Source organism: Tachysurus vachellii, chromosome 2, assembly GCF_030014155.1.
Source record: "Tachysurus vachellii isolate PV-2020 chromosome 2, HZAU_Pvac_v1, whole genome shotgun sequence".
NCBI lineage: Eukaryota > Metazoa > Chordata > Actinopteri > Siluriformes > Bagridae > Tachysurus > Tachysurus vachellii.
Genome location: NC_083461.1, coordinates 30,490,993 through 30,515,992, shown reverse-complemented (window position 1 = coordinate 30,515,992; position 25,000 = coordinate 30,490,993). Strand labels below are relative to the sequence as shown.

Sequence of the window (25,000 nt, the reverse complement as noted above, 5' to 3'; positions counted from 1 at the left end):
ATACATATTAGCTGAAAGTCATACTAAAAAACAAAATCCACATTCCTTTACAGCATTCATTTATTCATTTGTTTATTTGTTATGGTTGTGGTGTTTTAAATTTGGTCACTAGATTTTAGTAGAAATAGATATTTTAAGTATACGGACACCTGACACCTGACCTGTTCTTGTTGAACGTCCCATTCCAGATGTAAAAGATTGTTCCACGTAGGACAGTGCAGAAACCAAACCTCAACAGAACAGCTGGTCACCGAAATATACTAAAGGAAGCCTCCATGCACATCGAGTGTTTTCGCAAGGTTGTAATTACCTGCTAATGAAGCATGCTTACCCAGGATGATGCAGATAGTACAGCACTGACACATGTGGCTGCCATTCCTGGAAGCCAGCCAGGGACTCTGGGTATCTCCTCTGAGGGGTTTTGATTAGTTCGTTTGCAGTCAAGTTGCGCTACCAGTTAAGGAGTCAGTGGCAGTGGAGTGAGCGACTTCATTAGAGAGAGAGGGAGAGAGAGAAAAAGAGGGAATGAGGGAGACAGAAGAAAAGATTGCTTCCACTAATTAAAGAACTGACAACTTTGATTTTCCAACGTTGCCTGTTCTCACTGGCATTGGGAGTGAAAAAGAAAGAAGGAGAGATGGGTAGAGTATAATAGAGGTTAAAGGACACACTGTCAAAGTCAACACTGCAGTCATTAGAGGAAATAATGAAATAATTCTCTCTTTATATAGACACAGATCATTAAATATTTGGCGTATCATTAGAATATAGACCAGAAAATAGAACTGCAAATAAAATTTAAATAAAAGTGTGAATTTAACTGCTGTGTTCCTAACTGGTTGGGGCAAGATGGAGAAAATCAGAAGTTCTGTAACAGTGTTGACAATGGCTAGATAAACAGTTCATTGTAGTGAATATAGTTAATATAGTGAACTATGAAGGCCGTTTTAAAAAGAAAATTGACAAATTGAGGCAGTGGATTTAATGAATTTATTTCAGTTCAGTGCAATTTACTTGTATAGCACTTTTAACAATTGACATTGTCTCAAAGCAACTTTACAGAAGTATAGAAACATACAATAAAAATTTTAAGTTAAGGAAAACCTCCCTGAGATGATACAAGGAAGGAACCTTGAGAGAAACCAGACTCTGATGAGGAGTGAACTTCATCCTCATTTGGGTGACACCTCAACAGAAGGTCAATAATGTAAATGTAAATAATGTCCTTTCTACAACAGTTTGTATCTAAGTGGAATTAAGCAACCAAGAGCTCCTGAGGTACTGATAGTTTAGCCTAATTTCTGAGATCATTATAGACTTAACACTAATTAATTTGTTCCTGCCAAAGTTTTCAAATGTTCACAGACGAAGAGCCAAAGCACAAAGCTGACAGAAGTAACGACAGTTCAAATATGGTGTGAAAGTTTCCAAGTGGTTCTACCAACAGCAGACACATAGTTCATGGATGTGGAATATCAAAAAAGATCTTGTGTGTGTGTGTGTGTGTGTGTGTGTGTGTGTGTGTGTGTGTGAGACACTTATCAAGTTATAATTTTTGTTTCCTTGACAGCCATACGCCTTATTTAACCAGTTTTGATGTGGTAAAACTCAATCGATATTTCATATCAAAGACAATTTTGATGAGCTTCACAGCAGTAAAAAAAAAACTGCTATTCCTTTGAGGTTAAATTATCAAAGCTCAATTAAATGTGTTTTGTAATTTTTTCACACAATGCAGAAAACATCTTCCTTTTACTGAAAGTATGAAAATGTTCAACATGCTATATATCCATAAACCTTCATTGTGTATTGTTTCTAATGATTGTATTGTTGTATTTTATTTAAAGTGAGCATTTTGAATGTGTTTAGCTTTATACAATGAGCCTTTCCTGTAACTATGAACCAGTAAACAATGAATTTCTAAATTCTTCATAAATATATTTAACTCATTACCTCATAACTAAACCACTATTTTAAAAACACATGGTAACTAAAGCTTTGTTAACTTTCTAACCATGAACAAAAAAGAAAAAAATACATTTAACCAAAGAAAGCATAACACTAAAGCTGATTTAAAGTTAATTAACCTGCTAAACTCCTGTTTATTTCTAACCTCTGACCTCTAACTCTTTGACCTATGAACATTGAGACTGTAAGATGCTGAATTTGTTTTTTTTTGTTTGTTGTTTTTTTTTTTGTTTCTTTTTCTTTGCTTTGTTTTTGTTTTCTCCAAATTCTCTAAAGGAAACTTTGATAATGAGCGCCTGGCTATTGCCAGACAAAGAATCCCATACAGACTTGGTCGGGTAGTAGACGAGTGGCTACTCGACAAAGGTAATAAACTCCATTAATCCCACTTAATGAGCTAATCGTCTAATTGACTTAACCACATCTCTGAAAGAGGGGCAGACCCATCGCTGCTTGCTGTAATTCCCAGGCATTTGGCGACAAACTGACAACGAAGGGCCAAAATGAGAGAATTAATGAACTACCCAGTTTGTTAATGTGTACTAATATCAATGGTAATTAATCAGCCTCTTTAAAACAAGTGCTAAATGAGTGCTAAACTTATTTAATTGAGGATCGTGATAGATTTCAGTGCAATTTTTTTAGATTTTTTCTCTCTGAATAAACAAAAAAAATCTAAAGAAATTTTTAATTGTTTTTGATTTACATACGAGTAATTTATATACATGGACACTGCACATGTGTTCCAAAAAAAGTGTCTTTTGCACATCCTGATGTGGGACTGCACCTCTTCGGAGTATTAACCATACCAATAACAAGCACATAACATCCCTCTAACCTCCCAGTAACAGCCAGCATACAACCCTTCCCCTTTTACTATACATCCCAGTGTACATGGCTGTTGTGAATTCTTCTCATTCTTGTTAATTCTAACAGCATTAATCTAGTTCTGATCTTGTTTGCATAAAGAAAAAAAAAATTATTCCGGTTTGAAGCCTTATAAGCGTCTTTAAAAGTTAAAGGGACTGAAGTTTAACATTTTGCCCTCTTCAAATTGATTCAACTTTAACCCTTTGAGTGCCAGACACCCCACTATGCACTTGCGCTATTGTTGGTGATGCCGTAGGTGGTTAATTTCTAAAAAAAAAAAAAAAAAAAAAATGTGTGAAAATACCTTCCCTTTCTCTTCAAAAAAAAAAAAAGGCAAAAGCAGTAGCAGTATTCAGCCAGCATTGAGTTATTATAAATTGTGTACTGTTATAGATATCTAAAAAAAAAAAAAAAAAACACACAGGCATGTTAGATTTGTCATTTTTACACAATGAGAAACAAAGTCTATTTTTTGAGTTCAGTGTAAAGCTCCAAGCAATCATCCCGATGCTATTAATTATTAAGCACCAATTCAGGCATGAAATTGTAAACCACATTAATTTGTTTGAAATGCTGAATTAGAGATATCTAAGATGTCACACTGAAGCATTTGTCATCTTAATGGAACGACCTAATTATATTTTATTCCCCTCGTCCTAGCCGAGCAAAACGTTTCGTAAGATATCTAAATTATCCGCCATGTAAAGTCTTTCAGACTCCTCCGTAATTACTCCTCCAAGTAAAAGATACCGAGGCGGTGAAGCGCATGTTGCTTAGAAATCATTAGCAAGAAGGATTTGTTTTGTAGACACACTGGGATATTTGGATATTTATCTGTGACTATAGTAGGCCTGAGTGTATACGATTATTTTAATCTGCGCATGAATAGGTCAATTAGTGTTGATGATATTAGTTCAACAAGAGTAGGAGATGTAAATGTGAGAAAGGGAGGGGGTTGTTACAGTAATTCATTTCTTTCTTTCAACTCAAAGGGTTAAAGCCACAAGCCAGAGTCATAACCAGAACAATTCAGAAAGAAGAGAGACAGATTTTAGAGGACAGGCAGAATTTAACCACCTAACAGCAAATCGAATCCAACCTCGATCTAAACTCTGAGAGCTGCCCATCCTTTTCTCCGGTCGTCAAACCCACCCGGATTTTATGATTTTTACATTGCAGCAGGCAAAGCTCTCAGTTATAAACCGATTTCTAAATGCACATAACCTTTGAAAAAAAAATTGGATAAATATATTTATAACCGTAATTGTATCCAAGAGGTTCCTAAACGCACCACTAACCAGGTATTAACCATTTTAAACCAAAATTAACTAGTCATGTAGCATCATGAAACACCACCACCCTCCCCAACCACCACCACCCTGGTTTTACCTCCATAACAAACTCAGAGGGTTAAAACCTGACACGGTTTGTAGAAAAGCTGCACATTTATACATTTATACATAATAATCTGACTTCTAACCATCGGATGATTCAAGGTTTTACGAGATTTTTGTAAAAATGAGGTCCCTTTAACGTTTATTGTAACGTGACCACAAAGACGTTTGCGACGTATATTCATGAGACTCGTGAAAATTGATTTTTTTAGCAAATGTGGTGCCACGTGATATCAAATTGTATCATGTCTATAACTGTGCATGAAAGAATCTTCACCCTGTCTATTGGTTCAAATGAAATATTGAATGTGTTTTGTTTTTTTTCTTGTTGTTGCTGTTGATCTCTCACACTGTGCGGTCTCTCTGAAATTACAATCTCAAATCTCCCACCTCAGCTGTCGATGGGAATTTGTTCGCTTATGACTTTTTCTTTAATGAAAGCACCAAATTAGCTGATCCAGAGAAATGGTGGTACTAAAGAATAAGAATTTTCTTCTCAACAGTAAAAAAGTGTTTATTTTGTTGTTGTTGTTTTTTTCGGAGAGTTATGATGTGAGGGGGCATGGTGGCTTAGTGGTTAGCACGTTCGCCTCACACCTCCAGGGTTGGGGGTTCGAATCCCGCCTCCGCCTTGTGTATGTGTGGAGTTTGCATGTTCTCCCCGTGCCTCGGGGGTTTCCTCCGGGTACTCCGGTTTCCTCCCCCGGTCCAAAGACATGCATGGTAGGTTGATTGGCATCTCTGGAAAATTGTAGTGTGTGAGTGTGTGAGTGAATGAGAGTGTGTGTGCACTCCATCCAGGGTGTATCCTGCCTTGATGCCCGATGACGCCTGAGATAGGCACAGGTTCCCCGTGACCCGAGGTAGTTCGGATAAGCGGTAGAAAATGAATGAGTGAGTGAGAGAGTTTTGATGTGTGTTGGATTTTTTTTTTCCTCTCTGATAGATATCTCCAGTATCAATCCCGACATTGAGTTAGATGAGAGAGAACGTGTAGGACATGTTTCAGAGAGGGAGCTATAAATCCAAAACGGAGGCAGTTATAGAAGCTCGATGAAGTGGAAAAAAGTTCCTAAACTTTGTAACGGCTCAGTTCCAGTGAAACCCACTCAGTTGTGTTGTCTCGTTTTTTAAACCCGCTCTCCTCCGTTCCCTCATCCCTCCATTTGTTCCATATCCATATTATGTTTTTTTCTCTGATCCCTACATCCTTCTGTTTTTTAGCTTCCTGTCCTATTATCTCTCCCTGTCTCTCTAATCCTCTCCTATTTGTCTCCCACAGTCCCTACTTTTCACCACTTCTACTCTTTTAGATTTAAATATTTGGTTGAAGAAAACAATTTTACCAAAGCTTTGCTGAATTCTTGTGTTTTATTGGTCAGAGATGTTAATTTTCCATACCTACAGGTACAGCGCTGACAACTGAAATCACAGGTATATTAGTGTCCTTTCACAAAAAACAACACAAAATCATACAATTATCCAAGATATTTGAAAATATATTTTTTTTATATTTTAAAAAATATTATATTTTATTTTTAAATATATATATTTTTAATTGCCTCAGATGTTCCACAGGTTTGGGCCAAGACATGCCATGTAGCATGAGTATATAGCATGTGCTTGCAATTTCGCCAATTTAATTAGAATATTCCTCAAAGAAGACTTTTAAAATTCAGGAGGTTGCATCAGAAATTTTGAAAAAAAAAAAAAAAGAGCAAAATCAAAAATCACAAAAAAAAAAATAATTCTGTTACATTATTTTAATGGCTAATAAAATGTATAGCTAATAATAATAATCAAAATAATCAATGACTATTAATAAAACTAATTATTGATAAATCTTCCAAATCTTCTCTGCCATGTTTTCATAAGCGCTTTTCATTTTGTTTTGTATCATCCATTTTGTTTTATTCACTTTATTAACTAAGAAATAATATTTCCAGCTGTAATAATGTAACTGATCATATGAACTTGTTTCACACACATTTCCCAACGTTACTAACTATAGACGGATAGTATAATTCTTTAAGAAATAAAAAAAATTTGAAAATGCCATGGTACAAATTCTACAGAACATGTGTTTTCTGGAAACTAATCAACGAACACGGCTTCCTTAAGAGTCGTGTATGTATATATACAGTATATATACAAAAACAGAGACAATGAAAGCAAGTGAAAGGAAAGAAAAGCCTTGCTAATCCTGCTTACTGGGAGAGAAATAAAGCAGCATGACGTTACAGATAAACTTAAAAAATTGGTCTTTTTTTTATGTTTCACTAAAGTAAAAGTCTTCTGGTACAGAATGAAGGCTTCTTCTGAGAGGCTTATAACCGTTGGTTCAGAAGTTTGCCGTTTTGTATGCAAACCGCATTTTTCGCAGTCTAACGTTCTTGATTAAGCTCATGAACAGCTGTAATTATGAGCATGATTTATCTGGTGTGTGGAGCAGAGTATAAGAGGGGAATCTTCGGCACAGGATTATGAGCCACTGTTTATAAGTATGCTTTACGGTTACCTGGGCATCCAATATTTGCTTCTTTATTAGTGCAATTCAAAATACAAGGCAGTGAACATGAAATAAAAGTCTTTCTTATCCTAATCCAGAAAACCAGACTTTTTTTGTTTTTGTTTTTGTTTGTTTGTTACATCGTTACATAGGAAAAGAATATTTAACTAACCTCCCAAAGATTTCTTCTATACAGTGGCTTTTGGGCGAACATGCAAACACGATCAAAGATATCATGAAAGTATTTTTTACTACTATTACTACTACTATACTAATAATATTGCTCCAAAGAGCTAACAGCGGTTTTCATTTGTTCCCTGAAAAATAAATAAAAATGGTGCAAGATATTTGATGATTCTGAAGCTTATGGCCAGATGTGTGCAAAATGCATCACATGCTCTGGAGTTGGTTATTTTCTCTTAATATGTAAGTAATTAAATGGATGTTTGGATGGTGTGATGAAAAATTTTACTAAGAAGTTTTGTGCAGGACTAGAAGTTGCTTGTGACTAGAAATTGTTGTTACCAGAGAATGGTGTTGTAAAATATTAGAGGGCCAGACCTTGGTAAGGGTAAGATTATTCTGATCAAGGTGTTTTCTCTTCTTCAGATGTCCGTGTTTAAATCATACTTATAAAATCTCAATGTTACAAATAATTAATTCTCTTCCTCTCCCATGCTAAGGAACGTTGGGTCCTGTTGCGCAGCAGCAAAAAAAGATCGTGAGCCTTTTTACTCTTGCCTACCAGTGTGCGATTTTCTCAAAAATTCCACAACAATTTTGTAAAATGGCAGTGTATCTATGTGAGAATTTAAGCTTTGAATAGAAAGGAAAGCCTTTCATCCTTCCTTGACATTTTAAGATCTGCAAACGATCCATGTTCTCTTTGTGTAGTTTCGTGTACTGTATAAAGATTTGAAAGCTCATGTTTAAAGTCTGACATCACATGAAACACTAAAGAGTTTTGAAACGAGATACACCAGACCTCTTAGCTTCATGCAAAGCTAAAGAAGCAAACATCAAACACCAGTTATTTGTAGTAAAGGGGAAATTGTGCACATCTTGACCATTTATTCTTTTTAAACCGAGAGAATGGGAACAAAAATTTAGGCAGTCGGGGGGGCAGACTAACCCTTGATACAAATTATTCAATTTAGATTCTAGTCACGTTAATTACTAATGAAAAACCCTCGCACTTGATTCAGTGTTGTGCAACATTGTCTAAAACTTGGTACAGCACGGCAGTCCGCCTACAGAACAGCGTCAACACACTGCTTTCTGCTTGATTGCTGATGGCTTTATTTCTATGCTATCTTTTTTTGTTAACATTTTGCATTGCCCTCTCTCTCTCTCTCTCTCTTTCTCTCTAACTCTCCCCCAACTCTCTCTCTCTCTCTCTTTCTCTCTCTTCCCCACCTCTCTCTCTGTCCCCTCTCTCTGTCCCCTCTCTCTCTCTCTCTCTCTCTCTCTCTCTCTCTCTCTCTCTCTCTGTCCCCTCTCCCGCTCTCTCTCTCTCTCTCTCTCTCTCTCCCCTCTCTTTCTCTCTCTCTGATGAATTTCGGTCCCTGCTGAGGAGCCATAGTACAGTATGCAATTTGCTTGTCGACTGTTGCCCTGGTAGGACATGCACCAACACTGCTGTGATCTTGGGGAAATATTCTCTACAGCCAAGGAGCTCACGCAGTCCACCCTCGCCAGTCTTTGAGTAAAACTTTAGCGTCCACTTTCTTTCTTTCTTTCTTACTCGTTTTCTTTCCTCGCCTCCAAACCTAACTTTCTCCTGTCAGGAGCAATTTTCCTCACGCCTTTCTTTCTCAAACGATACTGATTCACAATGCTGGAAAATCGCCTACTTGTGCTGTTTGAAAAGCAGCAAAAAGAAAGTTCAGCACTTAATTACCAGTACACGCCTTTGTGCTGAGGAGATAACTGCCTCCCACTTCCATAATCAACTCTGGCAGCCTCGCCCTTGCCAATGCAGGGGATGAGAAATACTTAAAGAATCAAGGATTGTCTATTTCTCTCTTATGACAACAAGACTCTTGTGGGAAAACATTCACACATATTTTTCTCAAACATAAAACCATAAATAAGATGACCCAATTTGTCACTTTTCAATAGTCTAAAGTATATTAGGAATTACATGGACTTGTTTATTTATAGATTCAGTAGTTATTGCTGATATCAGGACTCGTTTCTCAGATGGTACTGAGACATCCCAGATACTACTGTAGATATTTAATCCTCCATTCCAGAAAAACCAATCATTAAGCAATAAAAAAAAAGCTCTGTTTTTGGACACAAGCTTCCTTGCTTCAGTCTCAGGTCTCATAGATGCATTTTAAGGATTCATACATCCTAAAGATTTTATTTTTACAATATAATTGAAGCTAAAAATATAGCTGTTTTTAGCTGAGTATGGCTTTAACTATAGTATACTAGTCGATTAGGTGTTTTTTCTGTTGTAAAAATAGCCATGCATCCCCTTTATAGTACAAATAACTGACTGGATTTTATCTTTTACTGGATCCGTTAATCGTATGATCAGACATCCCAAGTCAAGTCAAATCAAGAATCTTTTATCGTCATTTCATCTTTATATAGCTGACGCGGTACACAGAGAGATGAACTAACGTTCCACCAGGACCATGATGCTACATAAAACAACACAGAGCTAAAGACTTAAAGGAAGTTGTCCACCGTGTGCAACCCAGTGCAAACAGATGATACAAATACTACAGGACAAATACACGCAATAACATTAACCAGTGTGTATTCTGTATATTATACACTACATTGTGCAGTAGTAAGTATAAAAATCTTCTTGCAAGGAAGTGACATATGGTGTTTTTTTTTTAGTCTATCTCTTCATTTTTTTACTCCATGTTCTCGATTTTGTAGTGCTTGTGTGGCAGTGGAACATTTCAGAATCACTAAACAAATAAAAGGCTGCCACCTTTATCCTGTTTAGAGAGAGACAGAGAGAAGGAAATACCTCCAAGTCATGTCCTTGGATTGTCTTTCATGAGAATTTTAAAGAAAAGGCCTTTGCCATCAGTAGACCTTTCCGTGTTTGGGTAAATTGGTACGAGCAGCCACTCACCTGGTGCACATGGTGTATAATGATACCATCAGAGAACCTTTAATTTGCCACATTTGTACCTTGTCACCTGGGTTAATACCTACTTAACTCTGTTGGATTTCAGGAAATCCATGCAAACAGGCTAATACACACATGTGCACGCAGCTCGGGTTCCTGTGAGTCCCGGAGGCTGACCTGCAAACTGTGCATTACTCACTGAAGTATAGCAATGCTCTGCCCACACACACACACACACACAAACACACACACTTCAATAACCTACGGCGTAATTACAGGCAGCATTTTAATGTGCTGCCACTTGTCATAGGAGAGTTTATGAAAGTCTGTATGTTTTCTAACTGCAAATGATGTGTCAGACTATGGGAGAAAATAAAAAAAATAAACTAACAGAGCTCAAATTCTTGATAAAACTCAGAGCATCAGCGGAAACATGAAGATGCCTTTATATCTCATCTTCCTTGAGATGAAAGCACCATTCGAGTTATTTTGTACACATTAAGTATATCGATGATCATTCCTAGCATTGCTCATGTCCTTCCTCTGTGCTATATTTCCCTTCCTCTCATTTCCTTTTATCTTATGTTCTTATTCTGGCATTGTGGTTTAAAAATATATAATGTCCTCCTCCTCCTCCTCTTCCTCCTTATGTCTCATTCTGAAGAATTCACCTGTGATCAGTGAATTAAATTCCTCAGCATGTGTAGAGTGAGACATATGTCTCACAGTTAGATGATTAACCCTCCTTCATCCATCACTCTGTCAGGACATGATCACATTGTTCCACTGTATCCTACACACACACACACTTCACTCCAAATTCATTTACAGTAGCAGTAGTAGTAGTAGTATCCTTGGAAAGTTGGGAATTGGCGGCATGCTGTGTCTCTGAATGGCGTTGAGGTTATGAATTAAATTACAACACAGGCACCATGTGAATTATTCCACTGAACGATACACCTGCTGGAAAACGTTAGAAGTAAATAATCTGCTCATAATCTCAAAAGATCTTTAGTCATAATAATTATCTACTGTATATAATATAGATATTTCTATTAATAATTCATCTTAACTGAATTTATCCATTTTATTTTTTTATCTATCCAATACCCATAATTTTATTTATTTTATTTTTTATACCCATCCATTTTATGTATATATATATATATATATATATATATATATATATATATATATATATATATATATATATATATATATAAATGGATGTTTTCTTTTTTTTTTAAGTCAACACATAACTTTCTTAAAAGTTCTTATATTGCAAAAAATGTGTGGAAGCATTTTTGGAGAAAAGGTAACACAACGTAAGACGATGAATTGATATATTTTCCTAAATCTATGATTCTTGCACCTAAAGTCATAAAAACAAGGAGATGCTGTACAAATTATTGTTGGAAAACTTTGTCTCTTTGCTTCACTAAGGAACTGAAAGGCTGGCAAGCAAGCTCTATCCTCTCAGGACCAGAATTCTGTACGGAGCCATGCAATACATTTTTTGTTCTCCAACAAATCCCTTTGGAGATTTTGAGGTACTGGAGCCTTTCAGAGCTCTTTAGATACTCTACAGTATCTTTACTGAAACACCAATCTTTGGTTTCATGTCCATCTTCCTGCTCACCTCTTCCATTTTTAGATGAGCTGAGTAAAACTGCGTATCCCTAATAAAGGTTTTAGTCCCGAGCCTCTTCAACTTCGTAGGAGAGATGCTCATACAGTATTTTATGAGCTACAAATTCTATGTAGCCCAAAAAATGAGTCTCTCTCTAGTCCATTTATTCTTTTCTCTCTTAACTTTTTTTTTTCTTTTTTCTTTTTTGCCTATTGTAGCATGTCAGTCCAGCTGTTACACAAGGAATAAAATTAGCAATGCTGCTGTTTTCTCATGCTAGGACCTTTCTTTACTAAAGTCAGCCTCAAACCCATCTATGAAACTCGGTAGACTGTCTAGATGACATTTTCTTGCCCTAATTCATGCCTCTAGAAAGCTGCCACTTTGTATTTGACCAGGTAACACCAAACACCAAACAGATTAATGGCACACAGCTATTAGTGTATCCTACAGGATCCTACAGGATACAATTAGTGTATCCTACAATATACACTAATTGTTTATAATAAATAATAGAATAGGAGCAAATAGAATTAGTTAGAATGCAACAAGCTTTCCTTCCTGGAAATAATTTTACTGTCTACCCACAACATACAGCTTTTTTCGATTAGCATATATACGCACTATATGGTCAAGCATTTATGGATACCTGACCATAATGCCCCATGCTCTGGACTTTACCAAGCTGTTTCCACAAACCTGGAAGCAAACAATCTTTGTATTATACAGAATGAAAAAACTTTTTCTAAAAGTTTTTCTACTTTAATACACCTGAAGAATTTAAAGTGCTTCACCATCTGTCACAGTATGTTTTTTTTTTTTTAGCCGAGTAGGAGCACCTATACCTTTGTAAAGAATTTGTATGCTTTTACCACCAACGCAAGTCCAGTGCATTTTTTTCCTTTCCTGATATATTTCTCTATGTAGTTACAAACTTTAAAAAGCAGCATTTTAACTGAAAAGGTAAACAGGTATCTGGACAGGAATCAGATTTTTACCTAAGGACTGATCTCAAAGTGAGTTAATTTGTTTGCTCATTCTGAGCATGGAATAATTTCTGGAAATCTACCACTACAAATATGACTGTGATCTTCTTCTTTCAGTGACACATTGCCTGCAATATTTTTCAAATACTTCAAAAGAACTCTCTTGTAATACATTATAGGATTTCCTACACCAAGTATAGGCACTATGTAATATTTCTTACAGATTTCAGCCAACACAAGACTCTATCCAGGGTTCCTTGAGGGTTCTTTGGATACGCTCTTTGGAGTTTTGGCTTCCTACAGATAGTTCTTTCTGATAGTCAAACACACTGTTGTGAGCTTCTACATAGAGCTTATAAAGGACTTACAAAAGAACCAGTGTAATTGCTTATGGGAAGCTGCTGATTTTCAAATTGACGGACCTTCAAGGCTTCTGGACATGGTTATCATTGCTTCCCTTTCAAAGAGATTTAAGAGATTCATCTTTCCCAGGTCTAGACCCAGGTCTAGCTGCGGTCTTGCTGTCTTGAATATACTGTAAGCCTCATGTTAATTTATCTCTTAGTTCTATGTCAAGCTCTGAACCTGCTCTAAAGGATTGTATTGAATTTTTTATTGAAAATGTAGAAATTCATGGATACTGGAGGTGAGTCTGTATGGGATGTAAGTCCATTGCACCAATTTTTCACCTCTATGATCAATTTAGCGTCACCGATCCACCTACCGGAATGTTTTTGGGGCATGGGAGAAAACTGGTGCATTCATGCAAAGCATGTTATGTGAGATACCTTATTCAGAGAGACCAGAAATGTGAGAGACAAACTTTGTGTGTGCATACGTGTTGTTTGTGTATTCTCCTTTGCCAATATCAGCCAGATATAATGGACTGTTTGTGCCCTTCTTCTTTTCCTTTAAAAATCAGAGCTACACCTTCAAGATCTTTTAGCATCCCTTTTCAGAAATGCTTACCGCGGTGAGAAATGAACTCATAGAAAGTTCCGGTTCATAAGTCATCTGTGCCGGCGTCATTATGGCTTAAAGTCATCAGCATCCCTCCTGGGGTTCAGGCAGATGGGCTGATCTGATAATGATCCGCTAATGCTAGTGTCAACCTAATGGAATAGCTTAGCTTATTCTGTCACTCATACATGCACACTCTCACAAGAGCAGTGAAATCAATGTAGTGTTACACATACAGACACTCAGATGCACACATGGACACTAAAATCAATGAACTGTGATTTGCACAAACAAGGCTATTAAGTACATAATAGGCTCAGTCAGCATTAACTGAATTAAAGACTGGACATCCGGAGTATTTTCTCCATTCTGAATTCCGAGGGGAAGCAAATTAGCGAAGGAAATAATCATATGAGCGGAGACATTTGCACAAATATCGGTTCTCAAATTGCTTACATCCATAAAAATGACGTCTTGTGTGGCCGCCCATCTTGTATCTCTCATTCCGGCAATTAACAGTAAATTTTATCTTTCTTTATCTCCTACTGATCTGTCCATCACTCACGCTGCAGGGGGACACCTCGTCAGAGGTCGTTCCCTCGCTCCCTCTGTCGGTTTGAGCTCTGAAGAAGACAGGAACAGAGTGCTGACATCGGCAAAGGAGACAATAGAGGAGAAACAAATCTCTCTTGTCTTGCTAATACACCTGAGGCTTGATAGGACAAGTATGTAGGTCGTTATAATTGCACGTCTAACTGCTGCCTTCGGTTGTGTCCGTGTCCAATCTGCCTAAGTGTTACCAGGACAATCAAGAGAGATTTGAGGCTCTTTGCTGTATGAATCTATTTTATGGTGTGCGTTGTATAGAATGTCAAACTCAGACACCTTACTATTTCCTCTTTCTTAATTCCCTTCACTGTCTCTTCTATATTCAATCCTCCTTCTTTTCCTTTTTCATCCCACAATTTTCTCTTATCCCCCCCTTTCTTCCTCGCTCTTTCTTTCTTTCTTTCAACGTCCCAACAGGTCGGCAGTTGACGATCTTTAACAGCCAGGCGTTCATAAAAATCGGCGGTGGTGAAAAAGGCCGCAACTTCCAGGGTCAGATCTCGGGTCTGTACTACAACGGCCTGCAGGTCCTAAAGCTAGCGGCGGAGAGTGACCCGAACGTGCAAGTGCAGGGCAACCTGCGTCTGGTGGGCGAAGTGCCCTCGGTCCTCACCACAGACACCACATCCACCACGCCGCTTGCAGACATGTCCACCACTATTATGGAGACTACAACCACCATGGCCACCACCACCACTCGCAAGCAGCGCTCACCCACCATGAGAGACACTGTCACACAGGTGAGGGTTAACAAAAACAACAAAAAACTAAAAAAAAAAAAACATTCAGCACTACATGCTGAGCGATAAGGTGGAATTTTCCTCCTCTCTGGTCTTAAATTATTATTATTATTATTATTATTATTATTATTATTATTATTATTATTATTATTACAGCAGAGTAAAAAGATGGATTTCTGTTAGGTGCTAATATTAGATGAGGAGAAAGAGGGTGAGAGTTAAATAAAGATGAGAACGTGCACACAACACAGACTATAAACATACCGTCACACCTAATCAAATATTCATCCGTCTTTATTAGTCAGTTTTAGATTTACCCCTCATCCCTTTTTTTCTCGTCTGTGCCCTTTGCTAACGGCAGTGTGAAAAGCGCAAAGCTGTGCTATTGTCCAAATTGAATAAAGGCAGGAAGGAACACTTAATTATCCCAAAAGAGCATTAGAAAAAGTGTTCAAGTGTGAAGTGGCTATTAGCCTGTGACACACAAGTGTTCAGTCAACGGGACAAAGACGTAGCCACTGCCAACCCCTTTTAATTTATTGTTATAGCTTCATGCCACAGTACAATACTACTCCCTTATTTTAGATCAGACAGAATGTTAAACATAGATAAACATAGACACATTGCCAACAAAACAATTCTGCTTTGAATTTATTATTTAATTCTAGCTCAAAGTGAAATTTTGAATGTAGCATGCCCCAGGCTGTTTTTTTTTTTCTTAACAGTGCATAATGTTGAAGAAGCTAATTATTGATTATGCACTGAAACACACACACAAAAAAAACAGAGACGTAGCTAACACTAGTAATGTTGGGAAAACAATTAACAGCTGAATTAATGGATCATTGTTTGCATAATAAATAAGTCCACAGTGGCTAATTAATATAAACTAATGTCTTAACTGTCTTTTTGGTGGTTAATTAAAGAAATAATTCGCATGAAACTTTTTTCTTTGCTGATGGTTTACGGCGTATTATATTAAGCAGTTTGGAGAACAGGAGGATGTGATTGCATTGGAACTATAAATACATCAAATGTTCTCATGTTCCCCTCCTGCTTTTACAAGACAACAGCGAACAGCTGTCATAGTGAGACAGAGAAGAAGGACTTCAATCATACCTGTCTTTATGGAAGAATAGAAGTGCAGAGATCGAGAGGCGTCACGTGTCTTTGATCTTGCCGTCTAACACTTTGATGGTTAAAGAAAACGTTGTTTGTACTCTTTGATGTTTTTTTTTCCTCTTGGTCTCGTTTAGCTGAGCTCTACCGTCAATGCTGAAAAACAGAAATAGAGTTTTTCTATGTGATGAAACTGATGCTAATAAAAACCACGTTTAAGTTTTTTTCCTTCTTCGCTATCGTTGGTCAATCTTTCACTGAAGTTTGGTGTGAATGTTTTGTAAGTCAAACCAGACTTAAAATTCCCACCAAATTTAGAAATTTTTCAGTCCATACAGTACCTGCGTGTGTTGGTTGAAAAAGCCGATCCGCCACAACTGACCGAAAACAGTGACGACACGGCTGTAGATTTACATTTAGTGATACCTAGAAAACTCCATAAAAGGCTAAACTCAGCTTGAGCTAAAAACAACACAATGACAATATGGTGAAAAAGATCCTAGGCATGCTTCCAATTATGTATCACAGCCAGTTGGCTAACAGACGCACACTAAACACTATTAACTTTCCTAAGGAGCCATTCTTATCTCCTAATTAAACCATATTTGGCTTGATTTCTGGATTTGTTTTTTTTGGGAGATATTTCATACAAAATGACAAATTTATGCAAAAAAATTATTAATACATTGACTGATTTATACAAATCTCATCATCGATTATACAAGCAGTCAAGAGATATCCACAATTAATGTGTCCTCTTCTGTATATTTACACATTTACAGCATTTGGCAGACGCTGTTATCCAGAGCGACTTACATTTATCTCATTTATACAGCTGAGCAATTGAGGGTTAAGGGCCTTGCTCAGGGGCCCAGGAGGACAGCTTGGAGGCCCTGGGATTTGAACTCACGACCTTCCGATTAGTAGTCCAACACCTTAACCACTAAGCTACCACGTCCCCGTGTACACAATACACAATTTATTTTCTGAACAAATTAGAGTGTCAAGAACTCCACATTTGTTGTATACTGTAGATCTTAATAAATGATGTCCATTGTACGGTTTGTAAATGTGTCATGCTAGATAAATTGTTTTCACCTCTCATTTTTTTCCATAGATCAATGTAAAAAAAAAAAAAATAGTGCAGAGCCATTTTTCTGTTTTATTCTTCACAAAAAAAGGACTGTAGTGTCTTCCACTTTCTACTTGTAACCACTTCTATTGGGGGAAATTATATATGACACTACTCTGGATTATGTTCAGCGTAACTTAGTTCTTTATTGAAACAAAACAACAAAAAAAATAAAAGAATGGTGCCTGATGGGCAGAGAGGCTACAAACCAATACATATAATAAGCCAAAAACAGAACAATGGAAAAACAATGACTGTATATTTTTTTTTATGGATCCTACAAGGACTAGATATGAAAATAGCTTACAATCAGGACCTGAGCAGCTCAAAAACAATGTCAGCGATTAAGAATGATGAGTTAGGTAGCATGCCAAAAACATGATTAAGCAGACAGATATATGTTACTCCATTGAAGCTATTGAGGTCAACTCAGATCAGGAATTTCACAGCATCTAAATTTCTTAAGACAAGACTTCCACAATGTTTATGCTCCACTTTTAACCTTGTATGTTGTTTGGGTCTGTTTGACTCATATTCATAAACATCAATAGTTTTGAAAAACTTTGCTTCCTTGTAAATTTGTTGATTTTTTTCCCACTCATAACTTGATTGAATTTGATTTTCTTTTTTTTTTTATTACATTTTTTATTACATTGATTGTGTTGAAATAAAAACCCAAAAATGCAGTGGGTCCACCAGACCCATGAACACTGGCTGAGTAACAAAAACACGAACATCATACAAGGTTTAAAACTATACACTACTGTACAGTAGCCAGTTTTAGAATCAGACATACAAGCCCAAGCCATGACATTACCTTCATCGTGCTTGTTCTAGATCATGAGCAGATTTGTTCTTTCTCCAAACTTTGACAGGTTCTTGCAGTTTCCACCCACAGGTGAAACCCAGACCAAGAGTAAATATTTAGAGCCATCATCTGCTTAAACAATCAATCAAGTGGCGCAAACCTGGGCAAGAACACAGTTCATCACATTTTCAGATGTTTTTTAACTGCTTGGAAATGGATGGGTTCAAACAAAAATGCCAATTTGTTTGATACATCAAGATATTAATATCAGCACGCAAAAGCTTAAATTCTAATCTAGCATCTCATTCATCTTACGAGCTGAATCCTATATCAAAAGCAAAAGAATCGGATTTTCCGATACTTTCGGAGGGCACTAGAGACTGAAAAATTGAAAAATCCATGGATAAGTAATATGCTTTTATGAACAATGAAAGGTACACATACAGTGTAACATATTAAGCTTGTTTAAAAAGCAAGAAGTGGCTCAAACAAAAGGGTTTCTAGTTCAAGTTCAAATGAGTTCAATTTGAGAAATTTTTCATAGAAGCTCTAAAAGCTTGTGACCATGTCGTTTGCAAATGAATCTGTAATGTCTGCACTTATTTTATCATTAAAGTCTAAATGGTGGTGGATTTATGCTTAAAATACATTTTATATGAGATATCAAAATGCCAGCATCAATTATTGTATGGAAATGGTGGTGAAAAGCTACAGAAAATCAGAATGTCCTTCACCGACGGATAAAATATGATGCTTCTTTACAGATTTAAGGGAGAATTTCTGTCTGAGGTTGACCTCAGAATATTTGAATCTTTTGTGTTAATAAGTAAATTGAACAAAGGATTACTGGGAAAAAAATTAGAAAAGCGAGTATTGACGTTATCAGTCATTTCTACTGTGCATTTGGAAGAAACATCATCATTTGTAATGGAACTTTATAGCTTAAATTGAAATTAGTAACAAGTTTAAAAGGTGCTCACATATAAAGCAAAATACCCATCTTCAAAAAATATTGGTCCCATAATAGAATAGTAATTATCCAAGAAATAAAGAACTGCTTAATTATGAAGTATATTCAGAAAGAAAAACAGCAGCAAATGATGTTTTAAGTCTATTTTTTATTGAAAGTTTGCTTGCATAATAACCCGATTAACTGGTTTAATACCAGGAGTCCATGATGCGCCTCATGCTCATGAACCTCATGCCACCGTAGTCCCTGAAGTTCCTGTACTCTCCAGGCCTGAAGTACCACATCCTGCCTCTGTAGTGTGGATACTCATACATGAGCCAGTGGCCGTCCATCACGTGGCAGGACATGCAGCCGTTGGACCAGTGGTAGCGATCCATGAAGGAATCACAGTCATCCGTCGCCTCCATCATCTGACCCATGAAGTTGTCCCTCTCGTAGAGCCTCATTCTGTAGGATCCTCTGTACTGTTTGGGGAAGAGGACAAACACTGTCATTTTTGGACAAACATACCTACTGGGATATATGTATCGTAAAAAGGATGTTAAGTCTAATAGCGTACCATGGGGATCATGCGGCAGGACCTGATCCAGTTGTTGCCCCAGCCCCACATGTTCATGTAGTCAGCGTACTCGCCCCTCCTCATGAAATACTGGTTTCCCATGTAGTTGGTGCGGTCGTAGACCATCCAGCAGCCGCTCTCCACCCTGCATGAGTGACAGCGGCTCATGTAAGAGTGCATATCGGCACAATCACCGGTGCACTCCCAGGAGCGCCCCATGAAGTTCCTGTCCTCATAGAAGATAACCTGTTTAATAAAAAATGACAAATTGTATGTTAATAAATAAAAACAAGACAATATAATTGTGTAATCTCTTTAATCATCGTTGATGATTACAATACCTTGCCCATAGTCATGATGGCTGGTTTGATTTGTTCAAGCTGGTTCCAACTGATGAACTGACATCCTGTGGGGTTTAACCCTTGCATTTATATGTGGACTAAGACTAAAGAATTTGTGCCTCCTATTGTAAAGACTCCTGACTAAGCAACATAGCACAGAGGCCCATAGAAATCTGAAGAGCTTTCACCACATTTCCATGTGACACAGTCTCCAGAAGTTCCAGTTGACAAGTCAGTAGATTCATGGCTTTTAAAAAAGGTATTATTTTACCATTGGAATGGCATGCTTAGGTTGTTTTTACAGCATTAAGCATTTTAGGGCTCCATAGATTTTCATTAAATGTCTAAAATTCTGAAAAAAGACTTTTATGATTTTTATGTAAGAGCATTTTCTTCTTTACAGCAAAACCAATAACAACAACAACAACTACAACAACAAACTACAACTGCAACAACAAAATAATAATAATAATAAAAATAATAATAATAATAATAATAATAATATACTAAATAATACTTTTAAATGAATATTTAATAATATTTGTAATAAACACATTATTACTATTTTAATAATCTTATTTATTTATTTATTTGTTTGTTTGTTTGTTTGTTTGTTTGTTTGTTTATACAGACATACATACATACATACATACCAAAAAAAAATAATACAGTACAGTGTAATACATAAACAATACAGAATTATACATAACACAGACAAGTAGCCTGGAACTGGAAAAAGATTAACAACCCAATCTCTCCATCTTTCTCTCCTTCTCTCTTTCAGAACACAGATGATCTGCTTGTAGCGTCAGCAGAATGTCCTAGTGATGATGAGGATTTAGAGGAGTGTGAGCCTGGCGGTGAGTACGTTTTTCTAAATTGGGGTGTATTATTGGAGACTAATGGGGCATACACACACACACAGATAGAGAGATATTGATCAAAACCTAGGATATTATAAATACAGCTGTGATTGGTCAGTATTGTTGCCATTACTTTAACATTGTACATGTAACATCATGCCCTGTTACCTTTACAAGAGTGTGGCAGAGAGAGTTGCTTTTTTTTCCTTATTATTGTTTTGTTTTTTGAAGCTGGAATGACTGAGAACAGCCAAGATACATTTTATTAGGCTAAAAGAATTAAGTGTATTTTACTTCAAATTTTCTTTCAAAAAAATGTTCATACAAATTAGAACAAATGATGGGCTTTTCCTGAAAATTGTTCTTTTTAGAGTAGATGCTAAGATATTACTCGGGTTGTTAAGAGAATGAGTATTGCGTGCACACCCAAATACACACGCACAAAAAACAAGTATTCAGCAAGCAGAACTGAGCGTCAGCACAAAATCTTTCCACAAAAGAATCAGGTTCTATAACAAATCCATTGTTCTACTCTTCTTTTTATTGTAATTGTCAAGTTACCCTTGTACCACATACATTTATGGCATTTGTCAGACAACAGTCCACTTATCCAGACTGACCTCGTTTATACAACTAAATAGCTACAGAATAAGGGCCTCGCTCAAGGACCCAGCAGCAGCAGCAGCAACAGCAGCAGCTTGGCAGTGCTTGGATTTAATTCAACTCTTGACCTATGCATCAAAGCAGTTTTTCCTCCTGAGCAGAAAAAGGTTAATTAATCAGGGCTGTGTTGGTCAAAGGCAACTATCACAACATTGTATGAAAGATAAAAACATATATAAATAAACAATCATCATCATCATCATCATCATCATCATCATCATCCTCAAAAGTTGAAAAAAAGCTAATTTTAGATGATGTTGCAAAATAAAAGACATGTGACAAGATTATAGACTAGACTATACTAGATCAAAATTGAATGAGGATTAAACTGATCTTTTAGAACAGAGGTTAAGTCCACTTTGGCAAATAACAAATTCTTTCCACTGAGAATACCTGAAGACTAATTTGAGAATTAAAATAGTCCCTATAGGGGATTTAGTCTTGTTCCTTAGTACAAGGTCATTTACTGAATACAGTACATCACTCTATTTGCGCATTATGGCTTGAGCGATTCTCAGGCAAATTTTGTTTTATATAAAGCAAAACTTTGTCATGCTGCAGTGTTCCTACTTTGGTAATAACAACACAAATTTGTAGAAGACATGGAAATCTGTTTTTGAATAACTGAATGGCGGAAAATCCAAATTAACATTGTTAACTCAGCTCAGCTCAACTCCGCGTGACCCCAAGAATCAGGAGAAAGTGGACTTGTGTTTATGCAGCATACATTGTGGAGTTATTATAGTTCAAAAAAAAAAAAGATGGGTTGCCATTGATTCCCAAATGGAAGAAGAAGAAGAAGAAGAAGAAGAAGAAGAAGAAGAAGAAGAAGAAGAAGTACTGTACTAATAAAGAATATCTTTAGCTAAAACAGAATGAATATTTAATGATAATGTTTTCCAAATCTTTGGTGAAGGCTGCATCAGCAAATTATATTTGTTTTTAATGTGGTTTATGCGGCAATATCACACTTTTATCATACAACCTAATGTTTTAGATTCGTCAAATTTTATTTACATGCTGATATTTGCCCCAATGCAAATGATTGCTTTACCAACAATAGGTTAAGAATTCACTACGCTAAAGTCAAGGCTAATTTCAAACAGCATCCTGTACCATATATATCTCCATATATGACTGTTTGAATTTACCCTGCATCTTAACTTCAAATTTCCAGTAATGTTTTTCTTATATTTTCCTATTGTAAAGTATTGGCACCCTTGAATTTAACCATTCCTTGTGTGTCAATCATAGCCATGTTACACAATGGGAATGTCGGTCATTAAACACCACAGAGACAGGGGCTTTGGAGAGAAAGAGTGTGGGCAAGATGCAATTCCAGCTTTAAACACTGCTGATTACTGACACGTGTGTCCTGTTGTGTTGCGCCTGAGGAAACAGGGATTGGATTAAATAAAAAAAAGAAAACAAAGAAGCATAGAGAGTATTATGATGATGATCTTGGGGTCTTGTGAAACGTCTCACAGACCCCATTCCTCCCAGTCTATCTCTATGGGCTAATTAATCTCTGCCCTTGTTAGACATCCCTAATTACACTATTTAATGAAGCCTGGCTTAGGGTTCTCTCCTTTCTAATGAGCCAACAACACAATGTAGTCAAACACAAACAATGGCATCCTTTAGACATCCCTCAAACGCACAAACATGCATGCTGTGCGCACATAGTCCATATTTATTATGCTTTATGTATTAAAAGAGGTTGATACGGTTCAGGAATTTGGTTGCCTCTGCCAGAAGGTTAAAAATTGGCTGTAGCTTTTGAAAAGATAACAAAAAATATAAATTCTGTTTTGCAACATCCATTTCAAGCTCTAGATTGCAGCCCTAATTTATTTTAATTGACGAAGGAAGTCTAAATGCATAAACCTAATGATATAAAGAAGGTTGAAATGTTCTGGACATTGGCGAACTGACTAAATACTGAAAACAATAGTTTTCCTTTTGTTTTTGTGTGTCTTTTGTTTTTGTGTAACTTGACTTGACTTGAAAAGGTTTATTTTAATACCATGTCTATATTTCTGGCAGGCGTGTATACAGCATGTGTGCTTTATTAACGTTGTAACATTTTATTGCGTGTTTTATTGTACATTTTTCAGAAAGTCCTGCTACCTATTCCTAGCCACAGATTCACATATTCAAATGGATTAACAAGCTAATTATAAGAATAAGAATAACGACAGGATGTTTTGGCTAAACAACACTATATTATTGTAGATCATCTGAATTTTACCCATCTCTAATGCAGCTGACTGAGTAACCGCTTAAATTCGTTGATTTACCAGAACATCAGTTTGAGCTGTCAATTCAAATCAAATGTAGCCTATTTGTATAGCCCAATATTAGACTTATATGTAAACATGTTTGTATTTATCCCCAATGAGCGAGCTTGAGGTGACTGTAGTGACTGTGGTGAGGGAAAAGCTCCTTAGATTTAAGAGGAAGAAACCTTGAGAGGAACCAGACTCAAAAGGGAACCTCATCCTCATCTGGGTGACACCGGAGGGTGTAATTATAAGTCGCCTGTGAATGAAAGAGAATCAAATAATCATACCAGATTAGTGATCTGCTGCACCGATGATACGTTATTAAATTATAACATGCAAAATCTGAATATCTGGACTTTTTTCCTATTTCAAGTGCTGCAGTAAAATAAATCGCCAGCAGGCAGTAAACCCTCATGGCCATAAACAGATCGATTAGAACAGTAAAACATTTTTGATTAGAGAGCTTTCCCTAAGAGCCTCGCAGAACCATTACAACAAGCCCTAAACCCCAATTCTCATTTTCTTTAAACTGAGATGAAAATTGTGCACTAAAGACTTTGTGGCAAAATGTCAATCGGTGCTCCATGAACACCATTGAATATCCGCTGAACCATATATATATTTATATTTTATCTTATTTATTTTTCTTTCAAAGAAAGAAGATTATTGCAGTAGCATCTACAACTACTGAGCTGTGGAGAAATTGCTAGAATAACATCCACATCGTTATTCATAATTTCACCCTGATGTAGTTAATGAAAAAAGTATATTTATGACTCTCAATATAAAAACATTTAGTTCTTTGGTGAATGAGAAACGTGCCACTACAGTCTTAAATTAAATGTACAAAACGGTGAAATCAATAATTACAAAGGTATTTCAAATTAAAGGCACATTTATTATCATTGGCTCAGCGGATGGAATCGAACCTGAATTTAAATTTCAATTTGATTCCATAAACAATATGAATAAAGGCTTTATTTCAGATTTGTGCATTTTAAACCTTAAACATAAGAACTCTTAAACCTCCAAACATAAGAACCCTTGAAAAATAATCTAGAATAATTTTTCAATATTGGGACTAAACGTACAGAACTAGGAGCTTTCATGTCAATCGTTCATAAATGTTCAAAGGAGACAAACTGTACCTTTTTAGTCACCAGTGATTTAATAGTGAGGTGGTCTGGGAGAACCCCCTTCAAGTGATTCTGAATCTAAATTCAGGGGCAGAAAGAAACTGATTAGATCTTCTATCTAATTTCTTCACACTGTAAATCTGAGGCAATGATCATTTTGTTGGATAGCTACATGCTTTCTACCACATTGATCGGAACCCTAATCAATTTAGTTCTTTATCAAATAGAATGTCTGATTGTTCTATGCCGCTGCCATCATCATCATCATCATCATCATCATCAGAAAAAAAACATGCTTATGCACTCTGTGGGCAAAATGATTAAATTATTTTTTTCTTAAACGACCTTGAATTAATCT

At 36.4% G+C, this 25,000-nt stretch overlaps 1 protein-coding gene and 1 pseudogene across 8 annotated transcripts in view; one reads left to right on the top strand and one right to left on the bottom strand.

Annotated features, from left to right (window-relative positions):
• The window catches only part of nrxn2b (neurexin 2b), a 539,034-nt gene that overhangs the window by 505,914 nt on the left and 8,120 nt on the right, over positions 1-25,000 (top strand). For 5 of the 8 annotated variants that reach the window (XM_060864253.1, XM_060864252.1, XM_060864256.1 and 2 more), the window contains 3 exons: positions 2,245-2,334; positions 14,444-14,766; positions 20,480-20,555. In XM_060864253.1, the coding sequence (XP_060720236.1) occupies positions 2,245-2,334; positions 14,444-14,766; positions 20,480-20,555 (489 nt within the window). The remainder of the gene's footprint in view (positions 1-2,244; positions 2,335-14,443; positions 14,767-20,479; positions 20,556-25,000) is intronic. The other 3 variants (XM_060864255.1, XM_060864254.1, XM_060864258.1) reach the window with 1 other exon arrangement.
• LOC132841758 (gamma-crystallin M2-like) lies at positions 18,984-19,847 on the bottom strand (annotated as a pseudogene).